This window comes from Lynx canadensis, chromosome D1 (assembly GCF_007474595.2).
Source record: "Lynx canadensis isolate LIC74 chromosome D1, mLynCan4.pri.v2, whole genome shotgun sequence".
Classification (NCBI taxonomy): Eukaryota; Metazoa; Chordata; class Mammalia; order Carnivora; family Felidae; genus Lynx; species Lynx canadensis.
Window position 1 is genome coordinate 111,051,834 of NC_044312.2, and position 22,375 is coordinate 111,074,208.

At 59.2% G+C, this 22,375-nt stretch overlaps 1 protein-coding gene across 1 annotated transcript in view; it reads left to right on the forward strand.

Moving 5' to 3' along the window:
- The window catches only part of LRP5 (LDL receptor related protein 5), a 105,596-nt gene that overhangs the window by 23,019 nt on the left and 60,202 nt on the right, over positions 1-22,375 (forward strand). Inside the window, exons 2-5 of the mRNA XM_030331115.1 lie at positions 6,933-7,329; positions 14,457-14,654; positions 20,113-20,309; positions 21,448-21,579. Coding sequence (XP_030186975.1) covers positions 6,933-7,329; positions 14,457-14,654; positions 20,113-20,309; positions 21,448-21,579 — 924 coding nt within the window. The remainder of the gene's footprint in view (positions 1-6,932; positions 7,330-14,456; positions 14,655-20,112; positions 20,310-21,447; positions 21,580-22,375) is intronic.

Genomic DNA, 22,375 nt, shown 5'->3' on the forward strand with positions numbered 1-22,375 from the left:
GCCCCCCAGGAGCCCCTGGGTCTGGGCTTCTGTCCCACTGTCCCCGGAGAGGAACCAGGGCTCCTCAGAGGAGATGCCAGCTCCAGGGCTGGGGCAGGGGAAAGGGCACCTATGCCCGGAGCGTGTCATTGGGCCAGAAGGTAAAGAAATCCTCATCGGGTAACGGGGACGTGCCAAGAGGATGCAAGAGCCAGTGTGAAGGGACTCTCACTATCCCAGTCCAGGGAGGTATGGACATCAGAGTAAATGGGAATATTGGATCTTAACCCTTTTAAGGATAGGAATAAATGAGTCTACACTGGATGAAATAAACGAATAGCATATCGTGGACATGCTCTGATGACTGCCCAACATCTAAAAACAAAATCCCATGGGGCGCCTGGGTGGTGCAGTCGGTTGGGCGTCCGACTTCAGCCAGGTCACGATCTCGCGGTCCGTGAGTTCGAGCCCCGCGTCAGGCTCTGGGCTGATGGCTCGGAGCCTGGAGCCTGTTTCCGATTCTGTGTCTCCCTCTCTCTCTGCCCCTCCCCCGTTCATGCTCTGTCTCTCTCTGTCCCAAAAATAAATAAACGTTGAAAAAAAAATTTTTTTAAAAACAAAATCCTGGGGGTGCCCGGGTGGCTCAGTCGGTCAAATATCTGACTTCAGCTCAGGTCATGATCTCACGGTTCATCAGTTCGAGTTCCGTGTCGGGCTCTGTGCTGACAGCTCAGAGCCTGGAGCCTGCTTTGGATTCTGTGTCTCCCTCTCTCTCTGCCCCTCCCCTGCTTGTTCTCTCTCTCTCTGCCCCTCCCCTGCTCATTCTCTCTCTCTCTCTCTCTCTGCCCCTTCCCTACTCACTCGCTCTCTCTCAAAAACAAATAAACGTTAAAAAATTTAAAAACAAAATCCTGAACGAAGGCTGTAATTGTAGTTCTAAGTCATTCTTTGCAGTAGCTTATAATATTCTATGCCGCCCCACCATCCGGTTTCATTTTTACTATTGTAAATAGCAGTGTTAAAATACACATCACGTAAAGTTGACCATCGTAACCATTACACGGCGTCCAGTCCAGCGGCATGAAGCGCATTCGTGCTGTCGTGTGGCCGTCGCCTCCACCCACCGCCCGCTGTCATTTCCCGCGCTCCCGAAGCCGGGCTTCCGCCGCCACAAGCCGTAGTGCGAGAAGCGTCGTTTGCATCTCTCTGTGCCGCCAGCCAAGCCGTGACGGTTTTGCTTTCTCGTGCCGTGAAAACCTGAAGCTTCCATAAAAAGGTCCCCGCAGAGACAACTTGGGAAGCCGGTTGTAAAATGTGTGAGGGGATGGGGAGGGGAGAGTCAGGAGGGGTCTGCTCGGTGCTGCTGCAGGGCTGGACAGGCGGACAGGAGACCAGCAGAGGGAAGGTGGAGGTGGACCCGGGAGCACCGGACGAGTGGCACAGGTGGGAGAGGTGGTGGCGCGCCTGCCCCTGGAGACGGGTGTGCGAGAGGGTAGCATCGAAACCCTTTTGGACGAACTGCCAGCAGGCACCCGGGGCCATTAGGTGTTGGGTAAGTGGCTTGTAAGCCGTCGCGAGTAAAATTAACTTAGTCACAGAGGCATCTCGGTGTCGAGCCTAGACGTGCTCAGCGTTCCCTAATCATCCTTCAAGGCTCCGGTCTCCCTTCCTCCAGGAAGCCTGCCAGGTCCAGCTGACGGCTCGGTCTCCTTCAGGCTCCAGGCACCCCCTGACCGTGGCCCTCACCTGCCGTTTCTTCCCGCGTAGGTTAACTGTGCGTGCGCAGCGTGTGTCCTGCCCCGTCGGTTTCTGGGCTCCTCGAATGCGGGCCCGCGTAGTCTTCCTTCCCCGTGGGGCTGGCGTGGGACAAAGGGTCGCTCCCGGCTGACGGATCCACAGCTTTGTGTCCAGGCCTTGCCTGCTCGGCGATGAGCAGTGTAACGCTTGGTGAGTATCAATAGGGCGTGTGCTGAAAGCGTTGCTCGTTCGGTGGACGAGCGGCGGATTGGGTTACCTTGAGTTGCTTGTGTTTAGCGTCACCATGTGAACAGCGTAAAATACAGGGTGTTGCCACGGAAGCCCGGACATCTGCTATGAATTCTGTGTGTAAATAGTGGATGTGCTTACACGGGGTAACGGGGGGATGGTTGGTGCTGGGGTTTCAGGCTCCTGCTGCGGTGGGGACTGGAAATTGATCACGGGCCCTGGCACCCAAGGCCGGAGGGAGAAGGAGCCGGCCTTCGTCCCACACCGGCCGAGCGTGCCGGGGACATCAGACCACCTGCTTCCAGGCCCCTGGCACCACAGAGGCGCGGAGAGAACGCAGGACTCCGTGAGGGGTCCTCAGGGTCATGCCAAGAAGGGGCCGTGGAAACCCAGGGTCACGGAAAGGGTACTCTGGGCCTGGTTAAGCCAACTGGGAAACCAGGACCAAGGAAGAAAGTCATGGGGGATTCAGTCTGCTTGGGGCGCCGTAGTACCTTTTAATAAGGAGCAGATCTCATTTCCTGCCTCTAAAGTTTTGCCCCAAATCTCCCGGCGACAGGCCAGGACCCCCCCCCCCCCCCCCCCCCCCCCCCCGCCGCGTCCGAGTCCGTGAATGTTCTTCTGGAACAGACCTGGCTCCGCGCTGGCCCGCCCGGCTGCTGTCGTGCTGCTCCTGGCCCGAGCCTACGTATGCATCGCCCTGGCCGAGCCTCACGGCCTCACAGGTACAGTGATCACCCCCATCCCAGACCAGACGTCGCAGTCCGAGAGGGTCACGTCTGAGCGGTGGGAGGGCCGACCGGTCCGTGGTCCTGAAAAACGCGTTTGCACAGATAACTTTGTAGCAACCTAAATGGAATTTGGGGTGGAAACATAAAAAGTGATTTTTCCCCGGAGACCCAACAGGGTTAGCTTTCCCCTGTCCAGTCTCCTGTTCCCCCCACCAGTGCGTTCACGCATCGGCGGATCTCGTACAAACCGGGGCTTACAGGGAGGTGGCGTGTGGGTGGTTTCACTTAACACGGCGTCTGACACATTCTCTGATGTTACCGCAACCATCTTCCCGTGATGTGCGTGGATGTGACCGCGCTGACAGAATAGTCTGGTTACCTCTGACTCGGGAGGCATTTTGTTTATTTTTTATTACGAGTAAGGCTGCAGCAAAGCAAATACTGTGACCAAGACCTTTTTCCTTCCTCTGGGTGTTCCTCGGGATGAATTCCTGTAAGGGTGATCCCCGGGGAGAGGGCTTAGATGTTTTTATGTCCTTAATACCCCTTACCACAGTGTTTTCTGGAAGGGTTGTCCCGGTATCCGCGGCCACCAGGTGACAGTCTGTTTTTCGCGGCGATGCCTGTGGGTTCGGAGCTGGGAGGTGGCCAGGCCAGTGGCTCCTGCTCTCAGCCTGTCCGCCCTCCTCTCCTCTTCCCTCTTACGTTGCACTTTCTTCCTGTGATTCCTTCTTCTCACTGCCCAGAACCTCAGGCCACAAGTCAACGGATCGTCCCTGAGTTGAGTGACCTGGGGCAGGTCAAGTGCCTTTCCCAGAGCTACAGTCGTCTCACCTGGGGGGCAGGCGCTGAGACCCCTGACTCGCAGGGGGCTGTGGGATCAGAGGGTCTTGGACACATAGTTAGGCTGCCTGGCGGGAAGGAGCAAGCACATAGAACCAGCGTATGCTCCTCCCGCATGCTTCACCCCAGGACCTTTGCACTGGCTCCTCCCTCGGCTGGTGGTGCCTGCCTTCTGGCCCTCCCTCACCCCCTCGGGTCTTTGCCCAGTTGTTACTTTCTCAGGGGGACTGCCTTGACCATTTCATGTGAAATGACAGCCCTCCCCCCAAACCCTTTACCCTGCTCTGTTTTTCCAAACCATAGCATTGATGTTTCAAGGCACTAACTTTGCCTTTTCTGTTGTATTTAGTGTTTCTTGTCTGTTTCCCCCACTGTGACATAGGACATGAGGCGTGGGTTTCTGGGTGTCCCAGATGGAGCTCCACGGCGCTCTGCCATAGCTCTCCGGGCCAGCTCTGTCCTAGGCTCGGTGCAGTGCACTCTCCCTCTTCACTGCTGTCCTGAGACCTTCCCCACTTTTGTGCTCCACCTGGCCCTGCCCCCACCAGCATCACCATGGCAGGCTGGCTTCTGTCTGTCCTGCCCCCTAGCGTCTCTCCACCTGGGGGAGCGGAGGGGGCCTCCCCAGGAGGCCCTGTCTCCTGGTGGGGGGCCCAGTTGGCCGGGGTCCCCTAGGCCCAGAGCAGGCCACCGGGAGAGCGGGTGCTGCCTTCTCTTAGCTGCGGAAGTCCCCCTCTCTGTGGGTTCCCAGGGGACTGGAGAGTGAGGTGGGTGCCTCTGGGGACTTAGGGGTTGAGTGTGCCATGCTTTCTAAACAGTCTAGAAGCAGGAGTGGCTCCTCCTGGAAAGGGCCTGCCCGCTGGGGCCGCGCCTGCCCGGGCTGCACCCACGTTTGCCTGCCGCCCACCCACCCCTGGCTTCCCAGGGTGGCTCCCCTCCCCAAGAGTCTCACTTTGGGGGAAGCACAAAAAATTGAAACCCCCCCGCCCCAATCTGTGGCCTTTGAAGGATACACCTGAACTGCCCAGAGTGTAAACCGTGGTGAAAATGTGGTCTTTCCAGTTTGGGGAGAAAGAACAGACAGCTAGGATTTTTTGTGCCTGGGGCAGCTTCCAAGAGCTCCCTTCCTCCCTCTCCCCTCCCGGCTCAGCACCCCATCCCACTCAGAGACCTCTGTTGGGGGGTAGGGTGTTCTGGGTTCCTGGCTAACACTTAGGCTAGCGACTTGCCCCCTCCCCACCCCGCCCCCCGCACCCCGCACCCCGCACGTCCTGGCTGGAGAGCAGCCGATTGGAGACTGCTTGTCTGCGGGGCCGTCCACCTCCCCTGCAGCCCCTCACCTGTCCTCTCCGACTTCCCCTTGATTACCTGTGGCAACAGGGAGCTCACTCCCTCCTGAGACAGATCCCGATGTATCACAAGAGAAGTCAGCTGCTTCTCCCTGCGTGCCTCAGCAAGGTCCTCCCTGGCGGGGGACGTCATGGGGCTTGGTGACAGCACTGTGTGTGTGCCTCTGTGTGTCTGTGGGGAGAGGACCAGCTAGAGGACCAGCTTATCAGGGAACATCGTGACCCTCAGAAGGTTAAGAACCATAGTGTGGAATCTCGACTGCGCGTGCTTGGGCAGGTCGTGCCTTTGCCGGACGAGTGGGGACGAGCCAGGGGACCTGCCGCCGGGGACTTCAGGAGCCTGGGCACCTTAAACCTCGCGGGCGGAACGGGTTTGCTGGTACTCCTTGCTCTGGGTGGCCAGGAGCATCACGATGGTGATGCATGGGAATGTGCTGCGGGCACGCCCGTCACCCTGGGCGTGCCGTGGGGTGTCTTTGTTTGCTGTGGCTTTGCCCGCTGCTGCCCCTGTGTCCTCCAGATCCCACATGTGGCCCTGTTCCCAGGGAAGGCCCCCCGGCCTCTGGTGGTCATGGGTTCTTCCTCCTCTGGAGGTTCTGGACCGTCCCTAGCCCTGGCCATCATCCTCCCCCTTCTCCCACTGGCTGGCACCTGACCATTGCACGGCACCCAGCTGCTGGCCAGGCCTGTGGCCGTGGGCGTCCCTCCTCCACTCTCCAGAGCCTCTAGCTGGGGGTGGGGCCCTACACCCTTCTGGACAGCCCCCCCCCCTTTCCTCCACACCTCTTACGGGGCAGAGGTAACTCACCTTCTTGAAGGTGGGTGCTGGAGGCTGGGTGGGGCGGGGGAAATGTTTTACACAGCAGCTGCTGGGCACTGCTCTTACCCAGGCTAGCGGGCCCTCCTGGAGTGCAGGGTCCGCTGGGACCCTCGGCACGTTGGGAAAGATTCCTGTAAGAAGCTGGGAGGACAGGGAAGGTTCCATTTTTTAATTCCTAGAAACTTCCTGTTGAAGTAACTATTCACCGAGAAGTAATACGATACGGGTTCCAGAGTGCGGGGGCTGCTCAACCTGGCCGCGCGGGTGTTTCTCGAAGTCTCATCTTCCCCTTCCGTAAGATGGGCGCGATGTCATCCCCAGCCCAGGCCCACGCACGGGGTCCCCGGGGTCCAGAGGAGCCCGCACAGCTCTGTGTGCGAATCGCAAAGAGCTGTCAGCCCGTGAGGACCAATGCTCTGTACTCTCTGTTTATACCTGCCTGGGGCAGAGATTTGGGGACAGATGTCCTTTGTGGCCATCTCTTCCTTGCGAGAGGTCAGGACGCCCAGCTCGATGTGGCTCATCACCCCCCGTTTGATCTTTGCAGCCTTCCTTCCTGCCTCAGAGCTGTAGACTGACGGGGCAGGGGCAGTGGGGAGCCCCACGGGGGGTCCTGACCTTGAGCCCTCCGGTGTCCCCGCGCGGCCTGCGGAGGCCGTGGCCTGGGTTTGAGCGGGGCGCTCGCTCTGGCAGCCTGGCCTCAGTCCCAGCGGCACAGGGAGCTGGCGGAGGGGTTTGAGCTGAGGGGTGGCATTCCGGACTGGGACACCGAGGCCACCGTCCTAGGAAGGGGCCTGAGCGCGGACAGCGGGTCCTGGAATCGCACGGGAATCCTCAGGCTCTCCCGGCCAGGACTGGTGCCCTCACATCCCCTTCCCTTGCCGTCACAGTGGCTTCTCTGCGGCCCCTAGAGGCCCAGTGCGGCCGCGGCATCCCCGTGGGAGGCGACGGGCGTGGCAGAGAGAGTCACCGTGGCCTGGGGGAGCTGGCTGGCCGTCCTCTGTGATTTCAGTAACAGCGGTACCGTTACTGGGGGAGCTTCGCGATGGCCCGGCCTGGGCCTGCCTGGGCACCTTCCTGCCAGTGCCTCGGGGAGCAGAGGGAAGGCGCAGGGGGCCTGGGGCGCGGCCGGGCACGCGGTCGGTGCCCGCAGCCCCCCGGTCCCGGGCCGTGCGGCTCCTGGCTTGCGCAGCGGTCCTCACGGTTTGCCTCCACCCCCCACAGCCTCACCGCTCCTGCTGTTTGCCAACCGCCGGGACGTGCGGCTGGTGGATGCCGGCGGGGTCAAGCTGGAGTCCACCGTCGTGGTCAGCGGCCTGGAGGACGCGGCCGCCGTGGATTTCCAGTTCTCCAGGGGAGCCGTGTACTGGACGGACGTGAGCGAGGAGGCCATCAAGCAGATCTACCTGAACCAGACGGGGGCCGCCGTGCAGAACGTGGTCATCTCTGGCCTGGTGTCGCCTGACGGCCTGGCCTGCGACTGGGTCGGCAAGAAGCTGTACTGGACGGACTCCGAGACCAATCGCATCGAGGTAGCCAACCTCAACGGGACGTCCCGGAAGGTTCTCTTCTGGCAGGACCTCGACCAGCCGCGGGCCATCGCCTTGGACCCCGCTCACGGGTAAACCCAGCTGCCTTCCTCCTTGGCGGGGCTCAGGGGGTCGCGGTTTCCCTCTTGAGTTCCCTTGAGCCCGAGCAGCTCTTGCAGAGGAAACCCGGCCCTCTTGAAAGGAGTTCGCCTCTCAGAGCTTGTCGAGAATTGTTTCCCCTCGATGTTCCGGGGTTGGGTTTCCGTTTTAAACCTGCCACGTCTGAGGCTCTGGGAGCGCTCGGCCGTGGATCTGAGTCACTGGGCGTCTCTGTCGGGTGCGCGGTGGCACCCGAGAAGGTGCAGGCGACCCAGCAGGTGGAATCTGTGCCGTCTACGCCTTTCCGGCAGCGTCGGCGAAGATGGTGTCAGAGGTGAAGGCCCTCGTCCGGAAGGGGAGCTGGCCGGGGGGTTGTTGCTTCCCTGGCCTCCCGGAAGCCGTCTGCTCTCCTCTGCTCCCTGGGCTGGCCGGGCCCACTGTGCCCCGCGAGGGCTCAGGGCCCAGCGGTGAGATCCAGGTGGGGTTGTGTGACTGGCAGCGAAGCTGGGAACGTCCTGGGATCTGGAGGCTGTGCCGGAGAGGGCGAGGGGAGGCGGCTGAGTGTCGCCGGCCGGCCCGGCCGGGCTCATGCTAGACTTTCCTGAGCGGGTGCTGCCCCCTCCTCCCCCACGCCCTTCCCCGGGCGGCGGGTGCCTGCCTGGAGGCAGCGGCCGAACCACCGTCGGTTCGCTGTCGGAGACGGACGGCTCCCTGACATCTGGAGCAGGAAGACAGTACGACCCCCTGGGTTCTGGTCACCTAATGCCACCAACTCGCTCTTGTCCCCGCCCGTGCCCTCTCTGCCCTGCGGGTGACCCTGGCCGCGCCGTGGCTGGTGTGTGGGTGGCGCAGGGAACAGGCCGGGCGAGGGGGTGCTGCGGTGGCCAGGTGAACCGCATGTCCGGGGTGCTCAGCGTGTTGACTTAGAACCCACCGGTTCCCGTGTCAACCGTGTGCGCGTGCGCCAGGGGCGGGATGGGCTGAGATTCACGGCCCCGAAGGTCGTGATAATCAGACTCACTGGAGTCAGGCCAGACCAGCCTGGGGCCTCCCCCCACCGGAGGAGCACCCCAGCCTCAGCGTCCTGGGGGGCCGAGCCGGACAGTGGCGTCCCTGAGACCCCTTCTGCCACCCCCACCGCAAGCAGGCTGAGCTGTCCGGGGCCACGCTGACCTCCCAGAATGCTCCCCATTCAGACCTCTCCCCTCCTGCGGCGTGGCTCCGCGACTCCCGGAGTCGCCGACCACCTTTTAGGAGGTGGCAGCTGGCATGGCTGAGTCTCCCTGGCCGGGAGGGGACGTTGTCAGTGATGGGAGAGGCTGAGGGCTGCCGCCCTGAGGCCCTTTTGCGCTGAGGGGAGAAGGCCGTAGATAGATAGGATGTCTGAGAAGAGTATGAACCCCAGAAGAGAATAATGCAGGGCCCAAAGACAAAGAGGGTGAGGCAAGTGGCTTCCTGTAGGTCAGGAGCCTAGGAGTGTCTGTTAGCAACATTTGAGCAGAGAGATGAGAGATGAGAGAGAGCAGATGAGAGAGAGAGCCACGTGGCCACGCAGGGGGCGGATATTGTGGGTAGAGTGGCCAGTGCAAAGGCCCTGGGGTAGGAGGAGGCCCGGCCTGTTGGAGGGGCTGTAGTGGGGTGGGGGGGGGGGGGAGAGGGGAGGACATCGAGTGGGTGAGGGGCAGGCCCTATTTCGAGTGGAGGAGTCGCTGGGTCTGGCCCGTGCGTTAAGGGGTCTCTCCGGCGGTTGGAGCCAGAGTGGACTTCAGGGTGGGGGCAGGGGGCTCATTGGCGGCTGTCACTGTCACCTGGTCGTAGCGGGTGGCGGCTTGGATCAGAAAGCTGGTGGGGTGTGGGTGAGAAGCGACCAGAGTTGGGATCTGTTTGGAAGGCAGAACCATGTGGGGTTTGCTGTCACTTTGCATGTAGGTTAGAGAGAAAGATGAGAGGCAAGGGTTCTGTGCTGCTGCTCTTTGTCTCCGTGTCCCCAGCTGTGCGGGGTTGCGACCATGTCACATGTCACGCATAAAACACCACGAACAGTTAGTGGCTTCGGTACGTGTTGTTGTTACGCTAAAGATGCCCCTCCCCCCCAACCCAAACGTAGCCTCCGTGTCGGGGCACAGAAGTCTCTCTTCTTCCTCGTGACCTGTCACCACCTTGGTTGAGAGGTGCTTGTGCTCAGTTAGGAGGTACTTGGTGCCTAGTTGGGAGGTGCTTAGTGAAGAGGTGCTTGGTGCCTGGTTGGGAGGCGCTTGATTGGAGGTGCTGGGTGCTTGGTGGGGAGGTGCTGTCTTGGGAGGTGCTTGGTGCTTGATCGGGAGATGCTTGGTGGGGAGGTGCTCAGTTGGGAGGTGCTTGTGCCTGGTTGGGGGGCGCTTGATTGGAGGTGCTGGGTGCTTGGTGGGGAGGTGCTCAGTTGGGAGGTGCTTGGTGCTTGATCGGGAGATGCTTGGTGGGGAGGTGCTCAGTTGGGAGGTGCTTGGTGCTTGATCGGGAGATGCTTGGTGGGGAGGTGCTCAGTTGGGAGGTGCTTGTGCCTGGTTGGGAGGCGCTTGATTGGAGGTGCTGGGTGCTTGGTGGGGAGGTGCTCAGTTGGGAGGTGCTTGGTGCTTGATCGGGAGATGCTTGGTGGGGAGGTGCTCTCTTGGGAGGTGCTTGGTGCTTGATCGGGAGATGCTTGGTGGGGAGGTGCTCAGTTGGGAGGTGCTTGTGCCTGGTTGGGAGGCGCTTGATTGGAGGTGCTGGGTGCTTGGTGGGGAGGTGCTCTCTTGGGAGGTGCTTGGTGCTTGATCGGGAGATGCTTGGTGGGGAGGTGCTCAGTTGGGAGGTGCTTGGTGCTTGATCGGGAGATGCTTGGTGGGGAGGTGCTCTCTTGGGAGGTGCTTGGTGCTTGATCGGGAGATGCTTGGTGGGGAGGTGCTCTCTTGGGAGGTGCTTGGTGCTTGATCGGGAGATGCTTGGTGGGGAGGTGCTCAGTTGGGAGGTGCTTGTGCCTGGTTGGGGGGTGCTCGGTGCTCGGTGGGGAGCAGTCTACTCCATGCTCCCGTCAGGCTGGCCTTGCCTGTACCATCCCCGGGAGCCGGTCAGTCTCTTGCTCTGGCTTTTTCCCATTAAAGGATTAAAATCCCGTCTGAGGTTGCCTCTGAATTCTCTCCCACACCCTGCTCCTGGGGCGACGTTGACCTTGGGTTTGATGCCCTGGGAAGGACTTCTGGGGCCCTGGCCTTCTCCCCCACGCTTCTTTCCCCTGTGGCTAAGGTTTGAGATGCCCGTTCTGTCCCCTGAGGCGCCCTGCTGTCCAGGACGAGAGGACTCCGGGCCGGCAGCTTGATGCCCACAGTGACATAAGTCACAAGTTGGGGCTGAGTCCTGGGGACGGGACTGCCGTCCTGAGAGCTGGGACAACAGGTCTTGTGCTGCGTCCCGGCCACGGGCACAAGGTTGCAGGATCCGCTTTCCCCTTCCCCGCTCCGTCAGAGCCTCTGTCGTTTCCTCGTGCCCTCCGGTGACGTGGTCTCCCACTGGGCTTCTTCCTCGGATGAGGGGGTACCCACCCGGACCTCCTCATCAGGAAGGAAGGTTCTCAGCCCGTCTCTGTGCACGTGACCAAGAGCCCCGCTGCCAGGAGCGCCCGTGGTCCTGACGCTGAGCCTAGCAATGCTTCGGCAGCACCGGTGGCAAAGTGCGGTGGCAAAGTGCGGAGGACCCCGGCGTCCCCAGGGCCAAGGTCAGGCTCTGGGGAGGACCTTCTGGCTCGGAGCACCTGGCGTGGGGGCCGCACCAGCCCCGGCCTGCTCGGCCCGCGAGGGGCTGCAGCGGCTCCCGGGTCTCAAGTTAAAGCCGGGCTAAAACCCAACCCCTTCTTTAACATGCAAAATGGTGCTGCCCTAAAGTGACGCACAACCGCGACCCACGGCCGCCCCACGACCGCGGCCAGCCTCTGCGCAGAGACCAGGCGCTCTGCTTTCCTTCGGAAGTTGATTTTCCCCCGTGGAATTTGGCCGGGCCTGTGGCCGTGTTCGGGGATCCTGCCAAAGCACATCCACGCCAACTGGTCTCTGCTGACAGAGGGGCTCGCAAATTCCCCATTTAAGGAAAGCAGCGGGCCTCTGTGATGAGACCCGGGGGAAGGAATTTGAATTATGCTCCTCGAGGAGGGAGCATTCGGGAAGGGCGTGAGTGGATTGCCCTGAGATTTATTCTCCCGATACCTTCTCGGCGGGTGGCGCAAAGGCTGGGCCCTCTCCAGGCCGCCGGGGGCGGGAAGACACCGGGAGGGAAGGCGTCTACACCAGGCTGGCGGGAGCCTTTGCCGAGCTGGCCGACAGCACCTGCAGGCCTTGGGCTGCCAGGAAGAGTTCACCACCGCCCGGGCCCGCTGGCACAGGGGTGAGTCATATGATGGCCAGGTCCTGGCCTCACTCAGAGAGCTATGCGGCGCTCCCAAGCCACTGGCATGTGACGTGGGGCTCCTTTTGGAGCCTCGGTTTTCCCATCTGTCCAGTGGGAGTAGTAATTCCTGCTTGCCCTGCGTCAGCCGCGTCTCCAGGTGCAGAGGAGAGAGCGCAAGGGAGGTGTTCCGTGTGAAGGGTGCTCTCTTTTCCTCTCCGTCCCCACCGGGGCTGGAGGGCAGCAGAGCTCGGTGACAGCGGCCGGGTGTGGTTGGCCCCTGCAAGCTCATCGCCAGTGACCCCGGCCCAGCTCCTCCAGCAGGTGGGCGTGGCACCAGCTCGGACACGACACCCCTCTGGCAAGACCGCTCGGCCTCACAAACGGGGGCGGCCCCCCAGGCACCCGCACCTGCTGTGGCCGCAGAGCTGCCCCTGGCACACGGGCAGCAGCGGGCACGCCCAGGGTTCGCGGAAAGGGGACCAGATCCGGCCTGTGAAGGAGCGGAGCCACGGGCAGTGGGGGACTTGCCTGGTCAAGGAGAAGCAGCTGGAAGGCAAGAGAGAGTCTGTGGGCCTGGGACGGGGCGCGGCCTCTCCCCACCTGGATCTGCGCTCCCCGCAGGCCCTCTCACAGACGGCGCGGGCGGGGGGACCCAGGAGCTCCCTGCCTCCCCGGGTCGGGCTTTCAGGCTCACCCCCATCGGCCCCGCGTGGGCAAGCTGCTGGCCTTTAAAGCAGTCGCAGAGACCGAGGGTTATGGGATTTGCTGAGAGGCCAGGATGCACCTGCCCGCACCCACCCCAGCGGGAGGGCAGCGGGGAGGCCGCACCACCCGGAGAGCGTCATGGGCCACCGCCGGGAGCAGGGCTTCTCAGAGTGAAAGTGGACCCTGCCCTCCTGGCTGCAGAGACGCGCCGGGCAGGCCACATAAAACAGGTGTCCCATCCTCGGGTCCCGTGGCTCATCCGCGTCTGACCGGAACGCGGAGGTCACGTGTCCTCCGGGCTGGTGTGGTTCCCGTCCGCTGTCGCTAAGAGCTGTGCACGCTGGGTGGTCGCCCCGCCTGGACAACTGGACGCATTCTCTGGGTACTGGGCAGGGGGGTGTGAACCTGTCACCCCAGTGTCCCCGCATAAGAAGCTTTAATTGGGGTCGTTTCTCGTGGATGTGAGGTGCCTGCCCCTTACTGTAAACCGGGGGGCGGGCAGAAGCAGCCCAGGTCACACCCCCGCCCCCCCCACCCCCCCGCCAGGGAAAACTGCTGTTGTAATGTCCGTGCACATCCCCATGTGGGTTTTTTTTTTTAATAGACTTTGTTTTTTTTTTAAGCGATTTTAGGTTCACGGAAAAATTAAGGGGAAGGTACAGAGATTGTCTACGTGCTCGTATCCAGTCTGTGGTTTTGACAAAGATTTTTTTTTTTCATTTTTTTAATGGTTATTTATTTTTGAGCAGAGGGAGAGAAAGAGAGAGAGAGAGAGAGAGAGAGAGAGCGAGCGAGCATAAGTGGGGGAGGGGCAGAGAGAGAGGGAGACACAGAATCCGAAGCAGGTTCCAGGCTCCGAGCTGCCAGTACGGAGCCTGATGCAGGGCTCGAACTCATGAACCGTAAGATCATGACCTGAGCCGAAGTCAGATGCTCAACTGACTGAGCCCCCCCAGGCGCTCCAAGATTTGAGATCGTCTTATGGTGGGAATCCCACGGTGTGTAGGCTTTTCAGGTTGGCTGTTTTCACTTATTAATACACTTTGACGTTTCTTCCATGACTTTTCATGGCTTCATGGCTAACTTTTTAAAACTGTTAAATAATATTCCATCTTACATGTTTTAATTGGCTTTAGAAGTTCAATTACAGGGGCCCTTGGGTGGCTCAGTCGGTTGGGTGTCTGACTTCCGTTCAGGTCATGATCTTGCGGTTCGTGAGTTCAAGCCCCGCATCGGGCTTGTTGCTGTCGGCACAGAGCTGGCTTCAGATCCTCTGTCCCCTTCTCTCTCTGCCCTTCCCCTGCTTGCGCTCTCTCAAAAATAAATAAAACATTAAAAAAAAAAGTTCATTTACAGCATTTTTGTAGTGGCAAAAAATCAGGAACAACTCAAACATCTGATGTGAAGTCTTGTAAATAATTTATAGTACTCTATCATCAAGAGAGTAAGGGAGGAGGGGGAGGCTGGGTGGCTCACTCAGTTAAGCGTCCGACTTCAGCTCAGGTCATGATCTCACAATTCATGAGTTTGAGCCCCGCGTCGGGCTCTGCGCTGACAGCTTAGAGCCTGGAGCCTGCTTCAAATTCTGTCTGTCTGTCTGTCTGTCTGTCTCTCTCTCTCTCTCTCCTCTCTCTGCTCCTCCCCTGCTCATGCTCTGTCTCTCTCTCTCTCTCTCTCTCTCAGAAATAAAAATGAAAAAAAAAAAAAAAGACAAGAAGGAAGAATTCTGTTAGTTAAAGGAGAGGATACCCAGAATATATTGCTGTCTAAGAACGAGTTGGGAACCCAGTATGTTTTGATTACCCAACTCTGTTTAAAGATTAACCTATTACTAACTTTCTAGAAAAGAAGTTGGAAGCAATAATATCCCAGGCCCTAAGCACTGGTTATGTCAAATGGGTGAGATTTTAGGACAAATTCGGCCTCTGTTTATGCGTCTGCGGTCGCGTCGACAGGAAAACAGAGACCGAAAAGGCAGGTCTGTGCTAGCCTTCTCTGCTCGTGCTTGCCTCCTCCTCAGGTACATGTACTGGACAGACTGGGGAGACACACCTCGAATCGAGCGGGCAGGCATGGATGGCAGCACGCGGAAGATCATCGTGGACTCGGACATTTACTGGCCCAACGGGCTGACCATCGACCTCGAGGAGCAGAAGCTCTACTGGGCCGACGCCAAGCTCAGCTTCATCCACCGCGCCAACCTGGACGGCTCCTTCCGGTGAGTGCCCGCCCGGTGGTGGGTCCCCACCTTCCCCGCGGCCCCCCAGCCACCGCCAGGGCCTCGGCCGGGCCGGGCCGGGCGCTGGCCGGTGACCCTTCTTAACTCAGACCCGTGGTCTCGTCTCTGAAACCCTGGGGCCTGAGGCGTTCGGGACTGTTGAGAACCTCACACAGTAACAGAGCACACAGCACACCCGTGGGGGGTCCGGGGTTGGGGGGCACCTGCCATCTCCCGTGTGACTGTGTTCACAACACGACACAGGATGGTCCTTCTCAGTGGGGTTGAAAGGCTATAACCAAGCCCACAGCCACACGCGGGTCTTGCCACAAAATGGGTAGCAAAACTCTTGCCGTGGTCAGAGTTTTTTGGAATTCAGAATCGCAGAGAAGGGATCGTGGCCCTGACCGCCTCAGGGTCCGACAGGGTTGTAAAGAGTTCGCCGTGCCCCCTTCCTCCCCGCCCCAAGTATGCATCCTGGGTCGTGTCCACCGCGTTCCCTGGCCTCACCAGAGGGCCTTACGCATAACCGTTTCTCTGTAACATGGGTTAAATGAGTGAAATATCAAGGATGTTTTACATGTCAGGTAATTGCTTTGAGAGCTTTCTGCCCCCTACCTCATTACGCTTCAGATGTAGGAACGGTCAAGGGCACTTTATTTACTGCCCAGACTGCCTGCCAGCTCTGTGCTGAGTCTTGGGGATCCTCCTGGGAGGAGAGCCCTGTTCCTGCACGGTGGGGCTCCCGAACCAGGAGGGGAGTACGTGGGTGCTGGTGCCGTGGGCTGCAGTCACGTGGTTTAGGGAAGACTGTGCACACACAGGCAGGTAACAGCTCCCGCAGATTTGAGGATATCAGCAGGTTTGCCTCATTTTATTCAGGACCGTGTATTAGTTATCTATTCCTGTGTAACAAAATACCCCCGAACTGGGCCACCTAAATCAGCAAACGGGATTTTTTGGGGGTGGGGAGGGGGATCAGGAATTAGGAGTGGCTTAGCTGAGTGGTTCTGGCTCAATGTGTGTCCTGAGGTTATAGTCAAGCTCCTGGCTGGGGCTACAATCATCTGAAGGCGCGACTGAGGTCAGAGGCTCACTCTGATGGCTGTTGGCAGGAGGCCTCATTTCTCCCCTGACCTCTGCTGACCGTGCCCAGCTGGTTTGGAACGCTCTATCCCATTGTTTCTGGGATCACAGACTGGCCTGGGGCCTGGCGTGAGACTTGGAGAGTGTGGCGGCCTGGAGAGCTGTGGTCCTTGGGGAGCTGAGTGATCATGGTCGTTGTGAAGGGAGAGTTAGACGCTGGAAACGCTGCCGGCTGGGGTGCCTGGTTGAAGGATTATGACAGGAGACAGCAAGGATAGTGGTGGCATTTAAACCATGATAATGGTGGTGGTGATGATGGTGGTGATGATGGTGGTGATGGTGGTGATGATGGTGATGGTGGTGATGATAATGATGGTGATGATGATGGAGGTGATGATGGTGGTGGTGATGGTGGTGGTGGTGGTGGTGATGGTGGTGGTGGTGGTGGTGATGATGATGGAGGTGATGGTGGTGATGGTGATGATGGAGGTGATGATGGTGGTGATGATGATAGAGGTGATGATGGTGATGATGATGGAAGTGATGATGGAGGTGATGGTGATGATAACGGAGATGGTGATGGTGATGATGATGGAGGTGATGATGGTGGTGATGGTGATGATGATGAAGGTGATGATGGTGGTGATGATGGTGATGATGATGGTGATGATGATGGAAGTGATGATGGAGGTGATGGTGGTGATGGTGGTGATGATGGTGATGATGATGGAGGTGATGATGGTGATGATGATGGTGATGATGATAGAGGTGATGATGGTGATGATGATGGAAGTGATGATGGAGGTGATGGTGGTGATGATGGTGGTGATGATGGTGATGATGATGGAGGTGATGGTGGTGATGGTGGTGATGATGGTGATGATGGAAGTGATGGTGGTGATGATAGAGGTGATGATGGTGATGATGATGAAAGTGATGATGGTGCTGATGATGGTGATGATGATGGTGATGATGATGGAGGTGATGGTGATGATGGAGGTGATGGTGGTGATGATGGTGGTGATAGTTGTGATGATGGTGATGATGGTGATGGTGGTGGTGATAGTGATGGTTATGATGGTGTTGGTGATGATGATAATGGTGATGATGGTAGTGATGGTGATGGTGATGATGGTGGTTATAGTGATGATGATGTTGGTGATGGTGATGATGGTGGTGGTGATGGTGATGCTGATGATGGTGGTGACGTGGTGACGGGGTGATGGTGGCCAACCCTTCCATAGCACTTGCTGTTTGCCAGGATATTTATCAGTTCGTTACCTGCTCACACCAACCCTATGAAGTGTTTGCAGGTATAATCCCCTATTATGATGTTGCACAGAGAGGTCTGTGAATTCACCCAAGGCCACAGAGCTAGTCAGAGTCGAGAGAAGCCAGGCACTGTGACTCCAGGACTTACTCAGCCCTCCTCCTGCCTCACTGCCAGATTCTTCCGGCTCTTCAGGTGGCTGACACTCTCTATGAATGTGTCTAGGGCTGTTCCAGTAGGAGCATAATCTGCTGGTAAAAAGGGTAAGTGCTGGAGCCAGACGGACCTGCGTGGTCCCCTCTCAGCTGCGACCACGCCTGGGTCGCCTCACTGCTCAGAGTCTCAGGGCCTCGCATGTGAATGGGGGTAGTGATTGTACTTTCTAGAGGTGTCCATGGGGTCCGATACCACGGTGCACGTCAACTCATCGCACGGCGCCTGGACACCGCAAGCGCTCAATAGCGGCTGGTGTGCTCAGGGAGTTCGTGGATCCAGCAGGAGGAACTCCACCTGGAGAGGGGCGTCCTGACAGGAGGGGCGAGGGTGGGTGAGGTGAGCTGAGGCCTGGCACCAGCTTCCTGTGGTGCCTTCAGCTGAGGCAGGGAGGAGGGACGGCCTGAGAAACGACACCTCTGGCTTTTCTGATCAAAAAATGACACGGGGGGGTGCCTGGGTGGCGCAGTCGGTTAAGCGTCGGACTTCAGCCAGGTCACGATCTCGCGGTCCGGGAGTTCGAGCCCCGCGTCAGGCTCTGGGCTGATGGCTCGGAGCCTGGAGCCTGTTTCCGATTCTGTGTCTCCCTCTCTCTCTGCCCCTCCCCCATTCATGCTCTGTCTCTCTCTGTCCCAAAAATAAAATAAACGTTGAAAAAAAAAAATTAAAAAAAAAAATGACACGGGGCGCCCGGGTGGCTCAGTCGGTTAAGCATCTGACTCCTGACTCGGCTCAGGTCACGATCTCACGGTGATGAGATCGAGGCCCACGTGGGGCGCCACACGGAGCCTGCTTGGGATTCTCTCTCTCTCCCCCTCCCTCACCCTTGCGCTCACTCGCTCTCTCAAAACAAATAAACATTACTTTAAAAAATGACATCACGGGGGCGCCTGGGTGGCTCAGTCAGTTAAGCAGCCGACTTCGGCTCAGGTCATGATCTCGCGGTCAGTGAGTTCGGGCCCCGCGTCGGGCTCTGTGCTGACAGCTCAGAGCCTGGAGCCTGTTTCAGATTCTGTGTCTCCCTCTCTCTGACCCTCCCCCGTTCATGCTCTGTCTCTCTCTGTCTCAAAAATAAATAAACGTTAAAAAAAAAAAAATGACATCACGAAGGGCAGTTTGGTGGTGCCTCGGGATGCAAACGTCGAGTGACCGTACGATCTCGCGATTCCACTCCTGGGCATCTCCCCGAGAGCGTTGACAATCGGTGCAGGAACAAAGACGTGCACGCGAATGTCCGTAGCAGTGGTGCGAACCATAGCCCAAAGGTGCGAACAGCCCAGATGTGCGGCCACAGGTGGATAGACAAACAGAGTGTGACCCATCCACATGCAGAATGCCGTCCAGACATGAGGAGCAGTGACGCGCTAGCATGTGTGCAACACGGAGGGACCGTGCAAACCTGACGCTAAAGGAAACAAAGCGAGTCACACAAGGCCACGCGTGGCATGACTTCATTTATGTGAAATGTCCAGGCTGCGCAAATCCTCGGAGACAGAAAGCAGACTGGTGGCCGCCGGGGGGCCCCGTGGAGGGGACGTGAGGGGGAACCGCTGAGGGGGCCCGGGGTTCTCCAGAGGAGCAGCGGGAATTTAGGGAAGTAGCTGGGGGCTGTGTTTGCGTAAGTAACATTGTGACTGTGTGCTGCGTAGCACTGAACTGTTCACTCAGCAGACTGGTTACTTTTGTGTTACGTGAATGTCGCCTCAATAAGTCTATTTAAAAAGTGACATCAAGGGGGGCAGGGGCACCTGGGTGGCTCAGTCGGTTGAGCATTCGACTCTCGATTTTGGCTCAGGTCATGATCTTGCAGTTCGTGGGTTCGAGCCCCGCATCGGGCTCAGTGCTGACAGCACGGAGCCTGCTTGGGATTCTCTGTCTCCCTCTTTCTCTGCCCCTCCCCTGTGTGTGCTCTCCCTCTGTCTCTCTCTCTCTCCCTCTCTCTCTCTCTTTCTCTCTTTCTCTCTCTCTCTCTCTCTCAAATAAATAAACATTAAAGGAGTAACATCAAGAAAACAAAACGGAGGCATTGTTGGGTCAGATTAGGGACGGTCATGGGCATGTGGCTTCCAGTTGCTCAGTAAAACCTTGTCAATGTTTCTCTGAGGTGCGGTGCCAGGGGCTCAGATGTGGTGGTGACCTGCCCCCTGCAACCCTCCACGCCACCAGGGAGCCTATAGTCGAGGGAAGGTCATGAAACCAGATAAATACACACGCCACCAGGTGTAAAGTTAGAAATCCATAATATCATTAAAAACATGTTCTCGTTTGCTGGGCTTTATAAATGCACAGAAGAAAGATGGTTTTTTTTTTTCCTTTTTAAAAATTTTTTTAATGTTTATCTTTGGGGGGGGGGAGGGAATGAGCAGGGGAGGGGCAGAGAGAGGGGGGGGACAGAGGATCCAAAGCAGGCTCAGCGCTGACAGCAGCGAGCCCGACGCGGGGCTCGAACTCACGAACCGCGAGACCATAACCTGAGCCGAAGTTGGACACTTAACCAACTGAGCCACCCAGGCGCCCCGTTGTTTTGGTATCAAGTTCGATTTACTGTGATAATATAAATTATTGGCGTCACAGGCACGTTTGGCGCAGTTTGTGCTAAGTCGTCCAAACATCAGGGCGAGGCAGGCGTGTCATCAGCGGTGGCTTCCTCCTTGCCGCTTCTTCTGTCCCTGCGGGCCACTTTGCCACCAGCCACTTTTCTAGAAACAGTTGGGAAGGGCTGGGGGGCCGCGTCACCGTCAAGGGTGGCGGGAGGCTGGGACTGCCCCGCGGCCGTCCTGTGTGACGTGAATGGGTCCGCGGTGGCCGTGGGAGGGTTTCCAAGCGGGGCGCGTGCAGGACCGCGGGGAGTCTGCTCACAGCTCCCACCCGTGCCTCCTGCACCCGCAGGCAGAAGGTGGTGGAGGGCAGCCTGACGCACCCCTTTGCCCTGACGCTCTCCGGGGACACTCTGTACTGGACGGACTGGCAGACGCGCTCCATCCACGCCTGTAACAAGAAGACGGGAGAGAAGAGGAAGGAGATCCTTCGAGCTCTCTATTCGCCCATGGATATTCAAGTGCTTAGCCCGGAGCGGCAGCCTTACTGTAAGTGGGGGGCCGGGTGGGGGGCGGCTGGCGTCTTCCCTCCGCAGGAGCCCCGAGTCTGGGGGCACCTGCGTCACAGCAGTGGAGGAGAAGGAGAGGTGTGGTGGAGGGGAGGGAGGTGTATGCAGGGTGCAAGGGCCAGCTGGGGCGCAACCAGGAGGGCCCTCTGCAGAGCGGGTGTGGGGGCTGCTTCAGGGGGGCCCCGCGCCCCCGTGCCCCCTCCCGCCGTCCTCTTCAGAGCTGGCAGAGGGCCTCCCGAGCAAGGTCGCTTCGTTGTCGGGGCCCGACAGAAGTTAAGTAGTTACTGGTGATCGATCTGCTGTGAGTTGAGGCTCCCGGCTTGGGGTCTCCATAGGGTGGTGGCGGGGGTCCTCGATGGCGGAAAGCTTGACGCCCACGGGCTCAGGGCTCCTGGGACGGGCAGCTAGCAAGGTCACGGCCCTGGGCTCACGTCCTCCCTCGGGGACCGGGGTGCTGTGGAAGGTTCCAGCTTTGAATTTAACTGCGGGGGCGCAAGGGTGGCAGCTGTCAGCACCCCAGGGAAGGTGGGGCTCTCTAGGATGGTCTCCTGGTGAGAACATCACGGTCCTTACCGCATCCACAGTGGGGGCAGCCCCCTGTGCGTGAGGCAGCGTTAGGGAGAAGAGGGGGACCCCCCTGCGAATCTGCTCCAGTCGTTTGCGGGGGGTGGGGGGCTAATACTCCACACGTCACAGTACCGCGCCCCTGCCTGCCCCGGGCAGAGTGAAATGCCGGAAGGATTTGTTCAGTTGCGTTTTGGTCACGGATGGGCTTGGGACAATGAGAAGGGTTGTTATCAGCACCCGAAGTGTCCAGGTGTGGCCACCAAGCACTCGTGCAGATCCCGTGGGTTCCAAGCACATCACAAAGACAGGCCTCTGCTCCAGGAGCCCCCCAGTCCCTACCGCACGGGCAGGTCCTGAGACCCCGGCCGAGGGTGGCCTTCCCAGAGGAGGTGCCATCCGAGGGGCCCCGAGGAACACGAGGGTTCCGTATTGTAGAAGGCTGGGAAGAGGAGCAGGGCAGGGAGGATGCCCCCATGGGGTGGCGTGTGTGGGTGGGTGGGGTCGAGGGCTGTGTTCTGGAACCTTCTCTCACCCCGCCCTGTCTTCCCCAGTCCACACGCGGTGTGCGGAGGACAACGGCGGCTGCTCTCACCTGTGCCTGCTGTCCCCGAGGGAGCCTTTCTACACGTGCGCCTGCCCCACTGGCGTCCAGCTTCAGGACAACGGCAAGACGTGCAAGGCAGGTGAGACGGGGGGGCGCTGGCTGGGGTGGGGGGAGCCGGCCTGGCGGGGCGTGGGGGTGGGGCTGGCGGTGTCCTTCCCTCGGCGAAGGTTTCACGTGTTCGGAGCTCCGCAGCCGGGGGCACCTGGGCGGCCCAGCGGCTGGGATGCAGGGTTAGATCTGGGCTCGGCTGCCCGGCGGGCACGTTACCGGGCTCGGGACTCAGGTCTGGTCTGTCCGGTGACCTCGCAGTCGGCTGCCAGAAAGCCGTGAGTGTAGCCGAGATGCTCGCTGTCACGACTTGCCGAGCAAACACTGTGTGTGTTGTCAAAAGGACAGTCGTGTAGGGGAACGCTGTGAGTCAGGAGACGCCCCGCGATCTGCGCCCAACAGACGTCTCCTTTCCTGCCTTCCCGGCTCTCCCAAGCACGCGCTGCCGGTGTGGGGCTGCGGGCCTCCCCGCTGGCTTCGTCTCCTGCTTTTCTGCTTTTCCCACAAGCTTTTTCCACACTGATAGGGAATTTCTGATGCATTTTCATCCTTACGTCCCATTTCCATGGGATCTTCGTGCCCTAATAACCACCCTCCCCACGGAAATTCGGGTTGCAGACGCTTGCTCCGTGGAAAAAATTGGGGGTGCGTGAAGTTCAGTTGACTTCCCTCCCCCCACACAAGTGTTTCTCGGTGCTCCCCCCCGCCCTTCATTTGCCGCACTTGCTGCTTCAGGGTCTCCTACAATGACCGTCTTCTAATGATGTGTCAACCCTCCGTCCTCTGGAGCACCGTCCGAGGCTCCTTATTTCTGGCTGTCACGTTCA